Below are 16,109 nucleotides of genomic sequence, written 5' to 3' on the forward strand. Positions count from 1 at the left end.
CAATTTTCTGGAAAAAAAACCGTAGTGTTGTCCTTAACTACCATAAGGAAATTTGATTTTACCTTCTTTTATCAAGGTAGAAAGAAAGAGTTAGATAAAAATTTTCAATTTGATATACCTATTCCAGGGGAAAATATTAATATAAAACCCACTTCTTTTCTATTTTATCTCCAAATAAGCTCTAAAGGAAATCCTGAGCAATTCTACTTGATCTTAATCAGTATGAAGTAAAAGTAGGATGAAGAAACACCAAAAGTAGTTTTAATCTCTTACTCAAGGCTGACTACCCTCTGCTCTGTGGTTTCACAGGACAGGGTTCTTGTTTTGTGTCTTTATTCAAATCATGCTTTACGATGAGAGGAAGGAAGAGGGGAAAGAAGAGGAAGAAGAGAAGAAAAGAAGGGAGAAAGGAAGGAAAAGAAGGAAGGAAGGAAGGGAGGGAGGGAGGGAGGGAGGGAGGGAGGGAGGGAGGGAGGGGAACATTGAGACACTCCAAGCCTACTAGAATGGTTAAAATTAAAAGACTGGCTGGGCATGGTGGCACATGCTTCTAATCCCAGTACTTGGAAGGCTGAGATGGGAGGATCACAGGTTCAAAACCAGACTTAAAAAATAGCCGGGCGTGGTGGCACACGCTTGTAATCCCAGCATTCGGGAGGCTGAGACCAGAGAATTGCGGCTTGTGGACAGCCTCAGCTACTTAGTGAGGCCCTCTGCAACTCAGTAAGATTTGATTTCAAAATAAAAAATAAAAAATAGAGCAGGGGGTGTCACTCAAAGGTCAAATGCCCCTGGGTTCAATCCCCAGACCCCCACACACACACACACAAAAAAAAAACAGCCGGTCGTGGTGGTGCACGCTTGTAATCCCCGCGCTTGGGAGGCTGAGACAGGAGGATTGCACAGGTTCGAAGCCAGCCTCAGCTACTTAGTGAGGCTCTCAGCAACTTAGTGAGACCCTGTTTCCAAATAAAATATAAAATAGGTCTGGGAGTATAGCCCAGAGGTAGAAAGCCTCTGGGTTCCACCCCCAGTACCACCAAAAATAAATAAATAAATAAATAAATAAATAAATATAAATAAAGTAAGGCTGAGGATGTAGCTTAGAGGTATAATGCCTCTGGTTTCATTTCCCAATACAAAAAAAAAAAAAAGGAAATGAAATGAAAAGAAAGTTCAGCCGCTATGGAGATCAGTATGGAGATTCCTCAGAAAACTGGAAATGGTTCCACGATATGATCCAGCTATACCACTCCTGGGTATCTTTCCAAAAGGACTGAAGTCAGAGAACTACAGTAATATATGCATATCCATGTTTATATAGCCCAATTCACAATAGCCAAATTATGGAACCAGCCTAGGTGTCCATCAACAGATGAATGGATTACAAAACTGTGAAATATCCACACCATGGAATTCTACTCAGCAATACAGAACGGCAAAATTATGTCTCTTTGCAGGAAAATGGAAGGACCTGGAGAATGTTATGTTGAAATTAGCCAGTCACAGAAAATGAAGGGTCATCTGTTTTCTCTAATATGTGGAAGCTAGGGGGTAAGTAGAATACAAGAAAGACTCGTAATAATGGACAAGAAACTTCAGTGGAGCCAGGGAGGTGGTGTAGGGGAAGCAGAGGGGGAAGACTGAGGATCGATGAAAAAATGACTGCCATCAACTTATGTACATATATGAGAATACCAATGTCAATCTCAGTACCCTATAGGGGGAAGGGGAGATGGGCAGGGAGCTGGAGGAAAGCCCACCAAGTGCTCTGTGCATGAGACTATAATGCACCAATAAATTTTATCTGTTTGTTTGTTTGTTTATTTGCAGTACTGGGGATTGAACCCAGGAGCATTCTACCTCTGACCTAGACCCTGAGCCCTATTTTTTATTCTTTATTTTTGAAACAGGGTCTCACTAAGTTGTAGAGGGCCTCACTAAGTAGCTGAGGCTGGCTGCGAATCTGCTATCCTCCTGTCCCAGTTTCCCAAGCACTGGGATTACAAGCCTGTACTACTATCCCCTGCTCCCAGCCCTATTTTTAAAATTCTGAAGCAGAATTTTGCTGAGTTTCAGAAAGCCTCACTAAGTTGCCCAGACTGGCCTTTATCCTGCAATCCTCCTGTCTCAGCCTCTGAACTACTGGGATTACAGGCATTCACCACCAAACCCAACTCCTAAGCTATCTTAAACTCCATAAAGCTTGTATTTCTAGACGATTTGCCTATTACAGTATCAGCATGGGGGTAGAAAGCATGATTTGCCAAATAAATACTTGACCTCATGCTAACTGCTAATCCTGTGCAACTTCCCTAGCGGTTCGAGTATAGTCTCAAGAACATAGCCTGTTCTAGGCTCTTGTATAAAGAGTAGGTAGCTTTAAAGGGGGAGCGAGGGTCAGAAGGCAAGGGGGTCCTTACCACATCCAGTACAGCGTGGACAAGTAGGTCCAGGTAGACGGTGGTGGCATCAGCCCAGTTGTGAACGGGCCTCACTTCCTTGTGATATTGCCGTAGTAACTGCTCGGTGAGGTGAAGCAGAGTGGAATTCCTGGGGTGAGATGTCTCTGTGGCTAGGATTCCTGGGGGGAAAAAAACTATCACTATGAAGATGAAAATAAGAGGAATCTTTAGGCAATTTCAGACTGTGCAGGCTCTTAGTGGAATGTAGTATTCAGCTCACCCCCATCTACATAAATTCACAGCAAGCTGGTAGGCTCTTTGACAGACACTTAACTTAAAATAAGTGGATGGCCAAAGTGCCGGGGCAGAGGAATCTCACTGTAAAGATAAATAAATAAATCAACCCCATCAGCACCTACAATTCCATTTTACAGCGCTCATGCAACTTGGAGACAGAATCCTTTCTTTATTCCTGTATCACCCCCATTCCTGGTATGGAGAAGAAACCCACCTGTACACTTAGCCAAAATTTAACTCCCACCTTGGCTTTTGTTGCTGTTGCTATTTTGTTTCATTTATAGTGGAAAAAAAACCATCAAACCAAAGAAATCTGCATGGGTTTTGGATAACTGAATTAATTTATAAGCTTCCAGTTCATACTTTTCTCCTCAAAAATTCTTCTATCACACTGTCTTTAAATAAGATGTACTTGTCAGAAAATGAGATCTTTGTTTTGGGAAAATGCTCTCTGATTCTAAGGAACAACCATTTCCTCTGACTTAGGAATCTTGATCTGTAGAGGAGCGGTGATTGGTGCTGAGGCAGGGGAGGCCAGGGAAGGAAAAGCAAGAGAAAGGAGCATCGGCAATTGGAAGTGAAGGCTCCCTCTGAATTGCAAAAAGATATTTTGTTCACAGGCTTCACCAGCCCTTAGGGGATTCAAAGCTTCGCTAGGTCGTGGGTCTGAGGCAAATTGCCCACGTCCTGACATGCCACACGCTGACATCTCTCTGTAGTGTCCTGCGTGTGGGCTCACCCGGGCTCTCAGTGGTTTTGATGGTTATTTTGATGAGCTGCCGAACGTCTGAGGGATCCGGCAGGAAACTGCAAATGAGATCGCTTCTCCCTGTGCGACAATCCTGTTTATACCCATTTCTTTATGAATGATGCCGCGTTGCTTGCCGCCACGGGCAGCAATTTCTATGATTTATCAATGTCATTGTGACCAAAATGCTAACAGCCACGCTGGAGGTGCAATCCCAGGCTCATCACGGGCAGCGGAACATGCACTTTCATTACCACCAGAGCTGAGAAGCTAATGAGCTTGTTTTAACTCCCTAACTACTCACCCAAGAAGATGCCTAAAAAGGCATCAGCTATCAGGCAAGAGGGACTAAAGCGGGTAGCTGGCATCAGGCATCATTTCCAGGGCTTGTGTGAACTATTATTGTCAAGAGGTGCGCTGTGAACCTCTCTACCTGAGAACATTTCTCACTGGCATACCCCAGGGGAGGGGAGTCGGGAACATAAAGCGTGGCTGGCCCGATGCTCTTCCGACAAACTTCGCTTTGGGCAGCTTCATCTTTACCTCGCTTGGAAGCTCCCAATTCAAGTCTCAGCTGGGAATGCTGAGATGTGCATGATTCAATACAGGAAATGGAGACAGAATTAAAACATAATTCTGAGGGATGAATGTGTGTTCCCTGTACCCTCTGCTCATAAAGACTCAAATGTCCCTCTGCTTTCTTTCCCAGGAAATAATCCAGAGGTCCCCTGTGGCTAAATATATGTTTTCTTGAATGTGTCCAAGTCTTTGGGTAAATAGAAAAAGTTCTGGAAGAGAGGACTAGAAACAAAAGAGAAACAAGTAACCAAAAAAGAAAACTAAGCAAATGGAGGTGCACTCAAGTAAACCCAAAAGAGAAAGAGTTTTTTTTTTTCTTTTAAGATGGAAAGAAATAATAAATTACATTTCTACCATGAATACAAATTTGCCCGAGGAGAAAGATCAATTACAGGAGGGAGATTAAGGATTTAAGTGACCATTAATTATCAGTAAATGATGCCCCTTGAAAGCTAATGTGACATTCACATGAGCGCTAAATGACTCGGTTCAGCCACGTTTCTACAGACACTGAAGCCATCAACACACCCAGGAAAGGCTCCGCGCTAACACCGAGTGCTAATAATAATCAGCTTCAAATCATTCACTTTTGAGATTTCTGGAGAGCAGAATGTGTCAGGACTGGGCTATATAGGTGGAGAGATATTTTAAAAGAAGAACATAAAGGAATTATTCCTTTGTTTCCCTTGCATTAAGGAGTTGTTTCATACGCCTATCTTAAAGTGTTTGGGGGGCACAATTGGTTGATTGATTGATTCGGTTTACGAGGGATTGAACCCAGGGGCCTTTTACCTCTGAAATACATCCTAGCCCTATTTTATTTATTATTAATTAATTTATCTATTTATTTTGTGTGTGATACTGGGGGTTGAACTCAGGGGAAATCTACCTCTGAGATACACTCCCAGCCCATTTATTTATTTGTTTATTTATTTATTTATTAACAGGGTCTCACTAAATTGCTGAAGTTGACCTCAAACCTGTGATGCTTCTGCCTCCACCTCCCAAGTACTGAGATCACAGGCGTGTGCTACTTTACCTGCCTGTGTTTGGAGCACTTTGGTGGAGAGAGCTATTCTTGACTTAGTATGTATCTTTAGAATTATAAGAGAGTTACACATATATCTGAGAAGCTACAAGGAAATTGAGATTTAGGTGTGTGGTTTTATTGAATTCCAAGTACTGACTGAGTACTCACAATATGACAGACACCGGGCTAAACCCTTCACATGAAAAATCTCATTCCACATTCACAGCAAGCTCACGAGCTAGGAACTCCACTGCCCAGTGAGGAGTACAAGGTTACCACATGTGAAGGACTTTGGGCTTAGCGAGGTTAGTAATAGCCAAGGTCACACAGCTTGCTCACAAAGGGGTTGGAATTTAAACACAGCCGGCCTGGATCCAAAGCCCCAGCTCTTCAGCATGATACTATGCTGACCTGGCTCCCTGAGACTAGTAGAAGCAATAGGAAGTCCTCGAAAGGAAGACCGACATGTTGCATGGTGAACGTTGGGCAGAAATAGCCAGACCTATAGTGTGTGTGTACGCGTGCGCGTGTGTGTGTTTTCAGATTAATAGTATCTCACATTTGTGTCATATCTTACAAATTTACTACATGCTTTGCAATTTCACAATCTTATTTGATGTTCATGAATACCAAAAATAGAGTTCGTTTATGGAAACTGAGTACATAGGTGATAAATTGATGTGTCCAGGATCACAGGACCAGTGAGCAGTGAAACTGGACAATTCTCCTCATCCGGGCCTGCTTCTACCTGAGCACACTCCCAGCCATTGGTGTGATCAGTTCAGAATTCTTATGTTTACAAATCATCTTAATATTAACCCAGTAAAATTTCAAAAGGCAGATTCCCCTGCCATAAGTGTCCTCCATGTGATTTATAGTAAAGCACTATTTATTAGGCACTATTAAAACTTTTTCTGCTATATTGAGAACAAAAATTAAGCATGAATATAAAGCATTAGGAAGAGATAGCAAGAATTTCTTCTGTTTTCTGTTTTAGCTTAATGTCGACAATTATTTTCTGCTAAGAAACCTATCTGGTATTTAATAAAATTTCCTCTGTTTTATTTGTATAATTAAGATATGCTTTTTATCCTTTAAGCTAGATAGCCAGGATTTTAATGACACATGGGTATTTTCATTCTTTACCCAACAGAAAAAGCATTTGCAGCTTTTTAAAAATTAATTTTTAGCTGGGCGTGGTGGCGCACGCTTGTAAATCCTGCGCTTGGGAGGCGGAGACAGGAGGATCGCGCAGGTTCAAAGCCAGACGTACTGGCTTAAGAGACCCTGTTTTCAAATAAAAAAGTATAAAATAGGTCTGGGAGTGTAACCCGGAGGTGGAAGGGTTTCCAGGAACCTCAGTACCACTAAAAAATAAAAAAAAAATTAAAAATAAAAATTAATTTCTAGCTTCTTGGCTACCAAATCTCTTATCTTTATAATTGACTTATTCCATTCCTGTTACATGTTAAAAGTTGAAAATTCTTGAAGCCACCAGGACAGAGAGCCGCAGAAGAGCCCTCATACTCTGTAGAAGAACTGTCAAGGAAGTAAGGTGTTGGGAAACATCTGCATAAATAAAAATGCTTGATTTGTTCACATTTATAAAGAGTCAATTGTCACCCAAAATAGTAGAATTAATAATGGCACCAAGGAAATACATACACATCCAGAAACTTAGAAAAATATATTAGTATCTAAAGTGTTTTTATAAAAAGAATTGCCTATCAAACCTCACACGTTTTAGTACCTGTCTTTAGAGATATACTTGTCTCATATAAATTTTATGCAGATGAATGTAAAGCCTGTAATACCAAAATGATAACTGGATGCCTGTATCTATGGTAAATCCAGGGACTCTCTCTGAGCTGCTAAAAGCTTATGATGAAAACAAGACTATTTGAGATAATGAAAATACACTACATACATACATACATACATACATACATAGAAGAAAATCCAAAAAAGAATGCCCCAAACTCAACATAAATTGCTGCAGAGGTTGATTTTTAAAGAAGCAGAAATTGATCCAATAATCATAACACTGTGGGGCATACTTTCAGCCATGTGTAAAGAGCCCCATTGTGTGACACTCTATGTGTGTGTATAATTGTATGAACAAAATCAGACACGTATCATTGGTCTGCCTGTAGATTCATTAGGACTGGAATTTTACAGAGTGAATAAAAATGCACAACTGTGAGCAGTTTATGGTACTGTGTATATTTTGTCTCTAGGTTCTAAGAGTTAATACTCAGCGCCCAGTAAGATCACTCATCGGAGCCGGGTGCGATGGCACACACTTGTAATCCCGGTACTTGGGAGGCTGAGACAAAAGGATCACAGGTTTGTAGTCAGCCTCAGCTACTTAGTAAGGCCTCCAACAACTTAGTGAGATCTTGTTTCAAAATAAAGAATAAAAAAAAAAAAAAATAGGACCAGAGGTGAAGCTTGGAAGTAAAATGTCCCTGGGTTCAATCTCAGTACCACAAAAATCAAACAAACAAACAAACAGAAACAACAAAAAGTCATCAATCGAACTCACCTGTGGAAACCACCAGGACAGAGAGCCACAGAAGAGCCCTCATACTCGCCAGTGTTCTTGAGCAGGTTCCCAAAAAGCAGAGAAGCACACCCGCCTGCTGGGTGGAGCGCCCTCGGTTTTCATGAGAGGAGTTCCTCTCCTCTCTCTTCCTGTCTGGTTGCCAGTTTGTTCCTCCCCTCCTGTGGCTACTTTGTAAACTCTCAGTTAGACCACAGCAATGCGAGCACCGGCACACTGGTTTCAGAACTGCTGGCACCATGAAACCCTTAACTTCTCCATTTGGTCCTGCCCCAGGAGCACACCATAGCCAACACTTCCATCTCCCTGGCAGGAGAGAGCTAAGTGGATAATGTAATAGAAGAGGAGCCCCGAAGGAGAGGAAATTCCACGCTAATATGATTTCCTTTACAGGCTTTACCTAAGGCAGCGCTCTTGCTGACATTCAGGACACTAATTTCGTTAATAATTGAGATCCAAATAGCTGTCCTAAATCAGACTCATGTGGTAACATCTTCAGCCTTTGACAGTGGTTATTAGACTCTTGAGTTACGGGGAGCTAATGGAAACCTGGTATTGTCTAATGAAGGACACCCAAACTATACAATGGAAACATGTTCTTTGTTTTTCCTAACCTTCTTTAATTAAAAGAAATATTGATTTTTGATAAATAGGAGTGCTTCAAATCTTCGCTGACCACAATTCAGAACATAACTACTTAAGAGAGGATGCTTCTAGGCTCACTGAAAATGAGAAGTGTTTAACATTGATCAATAAAAGGGGAATTGGGTATGATGGCACATACCCTGTAGTCCTTATAGTGGGGAGGCTGAGACAGGAGGATCAAAGGTTCAAGGCCGGTGTCAGCCATTTTTAGATTCTCAGCAACTTAGTGAGACCCTGTTTCAAAATAAAAAATTAAAAGGGCTGAGGGTGGAACTCAGAGGTAGAATTCCTCTGTGTCCAATCTCTAGTGCCAAATAAATAAATAGGATTGGCTTTTGTTTTGTTCTTTGCTTTTGGGTTGACTACTCATTTGTTCTTCATTACTAAGGAGAGGGGTGCATAATTATAATAATTCTGTCTTGCATTGGTAGACTCCCTTGATACCCTAGAAACAAAAAAAAAATTCATTCCATTTCCAGTATCTGCCTGCTTTTTATTATAAGTAGGATTAGAGAGACATAGGTTTAAGCTAAACTTGTATTAAGCAAAATGAGTAGTGGGGGATTCAAAATGTGGTATTCCTGTTCTACTTAGTTTAGAATCTATGAACTTCGCCGGGCATGGTAGCACACATCTACAATCCCCGTACTTGGGAGGCTGAGACAGGAGGACTGCAGGTGCAAGTCCAGCCTCAGCAATTTAGTGAGGGTCTCAGCAACTTACTGAGACCCTGTTTAAAAATTAAAAATAAAAAGGGTGGGGGTGTAGCTCAGAGGTGGAACACCCTTGGGTTTAATCTGCAGTACCAAAAGAAAAGAAAGGGGAGACAGAGAGAGAGAGAGAGAGAGAGAGAGAGAGAGAGAGAGAGAGAGAGATTGCCTGCCTCTACCTCTGAGATGAATTAGAACAGGAGAAAGGCAAGCCCCTGGCGGCATAGCTAGGTAGGCAGCACTTTCATAGAAGCAGAGCGCATGAGGTTCCTTTATGCAAAGTTTTCATTGAGATGAGTGCATGGTGTTCTGGCCCTGCGTTCTAGTAAGCCGTGCCTCTAAGTCAGACTTTCTGGGACATGCTTCCCCTCCTTCTTCGTACTTTCTCATATGCCCATCTGTTACTGGAAGGCCATTGCTAATGATGTGTAATACAGGTACATTACGACCTTCATTAGCTAATTTAACAACAGTCTGGTGATTCTGCCCATTACAGCTTCTGGCTGATTACTCTGGACGCCAAGACAGGGGAAGACGTGTGAGTGAACTGTCTTCAGAGGCTTCCTGGTCATCTCTGGATGAGCGCTGTGAGCGCTGGCTCAGAGCCCTCCTCTTCTAACCTTACCATCCTGCCTGAGTTTACTTTGTTTACTCAGTACTTGTAGACTTGGTACCACCCCTCACGCCAAGCTTTGATTTGCTCTGAAAGCTGTCTCCTCCCACTCGCCTTCAATAGACACTCCTCATCCAGAGGGAGCTTCTTATCCCCGCTGCGTCTGATCACTCCCCTCCACATCTTCTTAGGAAGGATGAGTACTGGTGAATCCCACTCAGGCCCTTCAAGCAGATCAGTATATTTAAGACGGACTTGGAGTCACGAGGGGTTATGCACTCAAGCTCTTTAGTGATATCACTTAGGCAACATCAACAGAGATTTCTCTGATAGCAGCTCAGCCCAGGGCCGTGGGGAGAGGACCTGGAATCCTGCTCCTTTCCGAGCCTGCCCGGGGCCCGTCGGCCCCTGCACTGTTTCTTCATTCTTTCCAGTAAGATATGGCACCTCTCAGATACACCAATGTCTCTTGGAGGAAGCAGGGGGAGAGGGTTTATTATGCAAACATAATAAGGAAGTGTTTATTATGCAAACAGCAACTGAGTTATGTGTCCTTTAAGACTACTAAATAGTTTTTAATTACTGCTATATCAGTAAATCCCATAAATATGCAAATGCAATTAGTTCACAAAATAGGCCTTAAATATCTTTATTCCTCTCCAACAAAGTTCTTTGAAGTTAATCGCTAACTCTCTTTGTTCACTCCCTTGGCAGTCGTGCTAAACTTGACAGGAATTTTGACAGATGTACATATTCAGGGAGAACCATATTTTCTGAGCACATCTGGTCAGGCTGGAAGGGGAAAGCAGAAATGGACACTCTCCCCAAGCTGAAATGCCTAATGATTAGAGTCCCATATGTAATTTCTGTTATCCTATAGCGTTGTCTTCTGAAATAAATATCAGCCTAACCACTGACCGGGAGTCCAAACCCACCTTCAATGTTTGATTTTACTCTAGACCAGGATTTCATGTCTGATGACAACAAGTGTGGTTGAGTTTGGTGGTGCGCACCTGTAATCCCAACACCTGGGAGGTTGAGACAAGAAGACCACAGGTTCAAGGTCAGCCTCAGCAAATTAGCGAGACCCTCGGTAACTTAGTAAGACCCTGTTTCTAAATAAAGAAAAAAATAGGGTTGGGAATGTAGCTTGGAGGTAGAATGCCCCTGGTTCCATCCCCAGTACCACAAAATAAATAAATAAATGAATAAATGAATGAATGAATAAATAAATAAATAAATAGGTTGGAGTTTAGCTGAGGAGAATGCCCCTGGGTTCAACCCCAGCATTAATAATAATAATAATGATAATAATAATAATAATATGTATTTTCTCATTCCAAATAAATAAATGCAAACAAACATAAATGAATGGCATCACCTGTGGCTCTGGTGTCTTGGCTTGTGTGTGTGTGTGTGTGTGTGTGTGTGTGTGTGTGTGTGTGTTACTGGGAATGGAACCCAGGGACCTTCTACCTCTGATCTACACCTCCAGACCTATTTTATATTTTATTTAGAAACAGGATCTCACAAAGTTGCTGAGAGCCTCACTAAAGTGCTGAGGCTGGCTTCAAACCTTCCATCCTCCTGTCTCAGCCTCCAAAGCACTAGGATTACAAGCGTGTGCCACCATGCCTGGTGTGTCCTGGCTTTTTTTGGAAAGTCACTGACCAGAGGAGCTAAGATACCAGGCTTTGGCATCAGACACACCTCATTTTTGTGTTCATTTGTTTGTACTGGAGATTGAACCCAGGGGCATTCTACTGCCAAGCTGCACCCCTAGTCCTTTTTTAAAATTATTTTTTATTGTGTGGTCTCATTAAGTTGCTGAGGTTGGCCTCACACCTGTGATCCTCCGGTCTCAGCCTCCCAAGTCCTGAGATTACAGGCGTGCACCATCAAGCCTCCTTTTTCCTCTCAGCGCCATCACTTGCTAGATGCTTGTGTCTCAGCCTTAGTTTTCACATCTCTGAAAGGAGTTTAATCAGCATTAAATCAGCATTGGGTTTGTTTTCTATGTCCGTGTCACAAGTCACCACAAACTTAATGCTAAGCTTAAAGCACAGCTCATGTATTAGCCCGCAGTTCTATAGGTGAGAAGACCAGGTACAACAGGGGTGGGTCATCTGCTCGGAGACTCCAACAGCCAAGACCATGGGATGTGCTGGAGCCAGCTCTTCCACCATAAAAAGAGCAAGCTATGTAATCTCTTCCCAATTCCGTGTTCACTGACTTCAGGTTAGTGCCTTAATATCAGCCATGATGCCGGGCGTGGTGGCGCACGCTTGTAATCCCCGCGCTTGGGAGGCGGAGACAGGAGAATCGCACAGGTTCGAAGCCAGCCACGCTGGCTTTAAGAGACCCTGTTTCCAAATAAAAATATAAAATAGGTCTGGGAGTATAGCCCTAAGGTAGAAGGGCTTCCAGGAAACCCAGTACCACAAAAAAAAAAAAAAGCCATGCTAGGAGAATGCTGTGTGAAAATCAGCAAACACAGGTCAAGGTGACTGCCAGAGTCTGGTTACTAAACAATTGCCAGCAGACCATAGCCACCCTTCGATTTTTTTATTTTTAATTTTAATTTTTTGGTACTAGGGATTGAACCCAGAGGCATTCTACCTCCAAGCTACACCTCCAGCCCTTTTTGATTTTTGTCTTGAACCAGGGCCTCACTAGTTCCTGAGAGTCTTCCTATGTTACTAAGCATCCCCCTGAAGTTGTCCTCAGACCTGTAATTCTCCTGACTCAGCCTCCCAAGTGCTGAGATTACAGGTGTGCGCCAACACACCTGGCTCCACCCCTCTATCTTACAGGACCTATAGTGTCTCAACTACCAGACTCATCCAAGTGTATTATGAGCATTTATTTTTTTGTCTCTAGAATCCTGTGAGTACCACAGAGGTATGGCACTGTTATCTTGTTCGTGTCTGTATCTTTAACACAGAGCTTTGTACCTACTAAATACTCATTAAATATTTTGGAAAGTTGTGCTGGACACAGTGGCACACATCTGCAATCCCAGTACTTGGCAAGTTGAGACAGGAGGATCATAGGTTTGAGGCCTGGCTCAAAAGTTAGTGAGACCTTTGTTTCAAAAAAAAGGTGGAAGCCGGACGTAGTGGCGCACGCTTGTAATCTCCCTGCTTGGGAGGCGGAGACAGGAGGATCGCGCTGGTTCAGAGCCAGCCACGCTGGCTTAAGAGACCCTGTTTCCACATAAAACGTAAAAAAAAAGGTCTGGGAGTGTAGCCCGTGGGAGTGTATCCCGGAGGTAGAAGGGCTTCCAGAAGCCCTAGTACCACCAAAAAAAAAAAAAAAAAGGTGGAAGCAGGGCTTGGTGGCGCACACTTGCAATCCCCGCACTTGGGAGGTGGAGACTGGAAGATCGCACAGGTTCAAAGCCAGCCTTGCTGGCTTAAGAGACCCTGTTAACAAATAAAAATAAAAAATAAAATAGGTGTCTGGGAGTGTAGCCCGGAGGTAGAAGGGTTTCCAGGAACCCCAGTACCACCAAAAAAAAAAAAAAAAAATGGTGGAAGCCAGGCGTGGTGGCACACACTTATAATCCCAGCATTCAGGTGTCTGAGACCGGAGAATCATGGTTCGCGGACAGCCTCAGCTACTTAGTGAGGCCCTCCACTACTTAGTGAGAACCTGTTTCAAAATAAAGAATTAAAAAAACAGGGCACGGGGTGTAGCTTGAAAGTTGAATGCCCCTGGGTTCCATTCCCAGACCCCTCCCACACACACACACACACAAAAACCAACTCGAAGTAGAATGCCCTGAGTTCAATTTCCAGACCCCCCCCCCAAAAAAAAAAAACAGAAAGTTTCAGACGTGTGGAAGGAAGAAAGAGAAGGACGAGAAGATAATGAACAGAAAATAATTTTGGCTTATGAGAAAAACAACACCCTAAGAGGCCCGACTTTCCCATAAGCCCCTTCTGCCATCTGCCTCACAAAAGGCTGGGCAGAGCTTGGGCTCCAGAGCCAGTGAGCCAGCAGCGCAGACAATGGGCCCAGGCCCAGGCGGGGTGGACCCTGCCTCCCTTCCCATAGGCCTCCCAAGTTCAGGGGTCGGGCCGTACAGTGCGCCCCAAACCAGAGGAAGATAGAACATAGACAGCTGGGCGGCGTGGTGGCTCACTCTTGTAATTCCTGTGCATGGGAGGCTGAGACAGGAGGATCACACGGGTTCGAAGCCAGCCTCTGCTACTTAGTGAGGCTCTCAGCAACTTAATGAGACCCTGTTTCCAAATAAAATATAAAATAGGTCTGAGAGTATAGCCCGGAGGTAGAAAGTCTCGGGTTCCACCCCCAGTACCACAAAAATAAATAAATAAACAAATAAATAAATATTTAAAAAGAACAGACAAAACTAGCAGGAAAATAAAGTTTGTGTTTCATCTTATGTTCCCAATTATATCAGTTATAAGAAACTGCTGAGACTGCCATGGATGGCAGTTAGTCATACTCAGAAAGCTGTGCTGTTAGACTTGTACAGAGGGGGGCTGTGAAGTCCTGCTGCATCATCACTATGGAATTTCTTTTGGTTTGTAGCTCACTCTAAGGCCTTGACTTTTCCCTTCAGGCCCATCTAGGAGTCTTCTGTGGAGAGGCCTGGATACAATTAATCACAACAGCCAGTAAGAGATTCTGGCATGAGTCTCTTTGTATTTCCATCTCTGCTGGGGACTGAAGATGGGGCAAGGTCGTTGATCTTTTATTTATTTTTATTTATTAATGCATTTACTCATTTGTGGTCCTGGGGATTGAACCCAGAGACATTCTACATCCAAGATATATATCCAGGCCTTTTTGAAAACTGTTTCAGAACATAGTCTCAGTAGGTTTACTAAAGGCCTGGATAAGTTGCTGAGACTGGCCTTGAACCTGGGACTCTTCATTACCGGCTATGCCACCACACCCAGCTGGCCATTGATCTTTTACTGCTTGATTTATCTATTCATTCATCCATCCTCTCATTATAGAGGGAATTGTGGTAGACACTGCAGATATAAGGATAAGAAAGCTCAATTATGCGTGGTGGCTATAATCCCAGTACCTGGGAGAACCTCTGCAACTTAGTGAGATCCTGTTTCGAAATAAAGAATATTGGGGGGCTGAGACAAGAGGAGAACAGGTTCAAGGCCAGCCTCAGCAACTTAATAAGACCCTATTTCAAAACAAATAATAATGATGATGATGATGATGATGATGATATCCTGTTCTCATGATACCCTGGGCTGAAGTTCAAAGTGATGTGGAGATCTCAGGCATTCTAGGACGGTTCTCTATGTTTTTTGTGTTGCTTGATGGCCTTGTTGACTTGTCTGTAACCTGTATGCATCCTGGCTCCAAGTGCAAGTCAGATGGGTGCCTGCAGTAAATCACCTGTGATCTCAGCTGAGCAAGCTTTATCTAGGCTACGACCAAACTGGACTTTTTTGAGTTCCTGTGTGTGTGTGTGTGTGTGTGTGTGTGTGTGTGTGTGTGTTAATAGGGACTGAACCCAGGGGTATTCTACCTCTGAGCTCCACTCCCAGTCCTATTTTTTATTTATTTATATCATTTTTGTGGTGCTGGGGGTTGAACTCAGAGCGTTCTACCTCTGAGCTGTACCCCCAGCCCTACTTTCTATTCTTTATTTTGAAACAGGGTTTCACTAAGTTGCAGAGAGCCTCACAAAGTAGCTGAGGCTGGCCATGAACCTGTGATCCTCCTGTCTCAGCCTCCCAATATTCTTTATTTCAAAACCGGATCTCACTAAGTTCCAGAGGGCCTCACAAGTAACTAAGGCTGGCTGCAAATCTGTGGTCCTCCTGTCTCAGCCTCCCAAGTACTGAGATTACCAGTGTGCACCACTACGCCTGACTGCATTCCTGTGTCTTATAATTCTGTGGCATGGGGATCATGACTACCCACTAGCTCTTCTCACTGAAAATTCAATCCCGTATAATCCTATGCATTTAGATGTACTAGTTGCATCCCAGTATCATGCTACACTCAAAGGAAGTTTCCAATAAACATTTTTTCCTTCCTTTTTCCCCCAATATGCTTTGTGATAAAAAGAAGAGGGGAAATAATATCTGTGAATCGAAAACATCGGTGAGACGGACATGCTCATTGTCATGTGAAGGTGAATACTTGGGAATCCATTCAGGAGTATCCTCTAGGGATAGTTTTTTCTTCTTTGGGCCTTAAAAATCTTATTCCATTCTGTAAGTGTAGGAATTGAGCTGTGCATTCTGGACAGTGAATCGCCTGACTAACTCTGGTGCTCTGACTGCCTGAGGATTTTATAGCCTCCTACAAGTCAGACTAATGCCCACAGATTATATATGTACATATATGTGTATATTTTTTAATTTTAATTTTAATTTTTTTATGGTTCTGGAGACTCAACTCAAGGGAATTCTACCTCTGAGATTCACTCCCAGCTCTATTTTATTTTTTATTTTGAAACGGTCTCGCTAAGTTTGTGAGGGTCATACTAAGTTGCTAAGCCTGGCCCAGAAC

At 42.9% G+C, this 16,109-nt stretch overlaps 1 protein-coding gene across 1 annotated transcript in view; it reads right to left on the reverse strand.

The window, feature by feature from the left end:
* The window catches only part of HTR3B (5-hydroxytryptamine receptor 3B), a gene marked incomplete at both ends in the record, with an annotated part of 57,836 nt that extends 50,189 nt beyond the window's left edge, over window positions 1-7,647 (reverse strand). Inside the window, 4 exons of the mRNA XM_080719930.1 lie at window positions 2,424-2,605; window positions 3,442-3,489; window positions 3,755-3,766; window positions 7,605-7,647. Of these exons, the coding sequence (XP_080576056.1) occupies window positions 2,424-2,605; window positions 3,442-3,489; window positions 3,755-3,766; window positions 7,605-7,647 (285 nt within the window). The remainder of the gene's footprint in view (window positions 1-2,423; window positions 2,606-3,441; window positions 3,490-3,754; window positions 3,767-7,604) is intronic.
* Between the last annotated feature and the right edge of the window lie 8,462 nt (window positions 7,648-16,109).

Source organism: Muscardinus avellanarius (assembly GCF_963383645.1).
Source record: "Muscardinus avellanarius genome assembly, chromosome: 1".
Lineage (NCBI taxonomy): Eukaryota > Metazoa > Chordata > Mammalia > Rodentia > Gliridae > Muscardinus > Muscardinus avellanarius.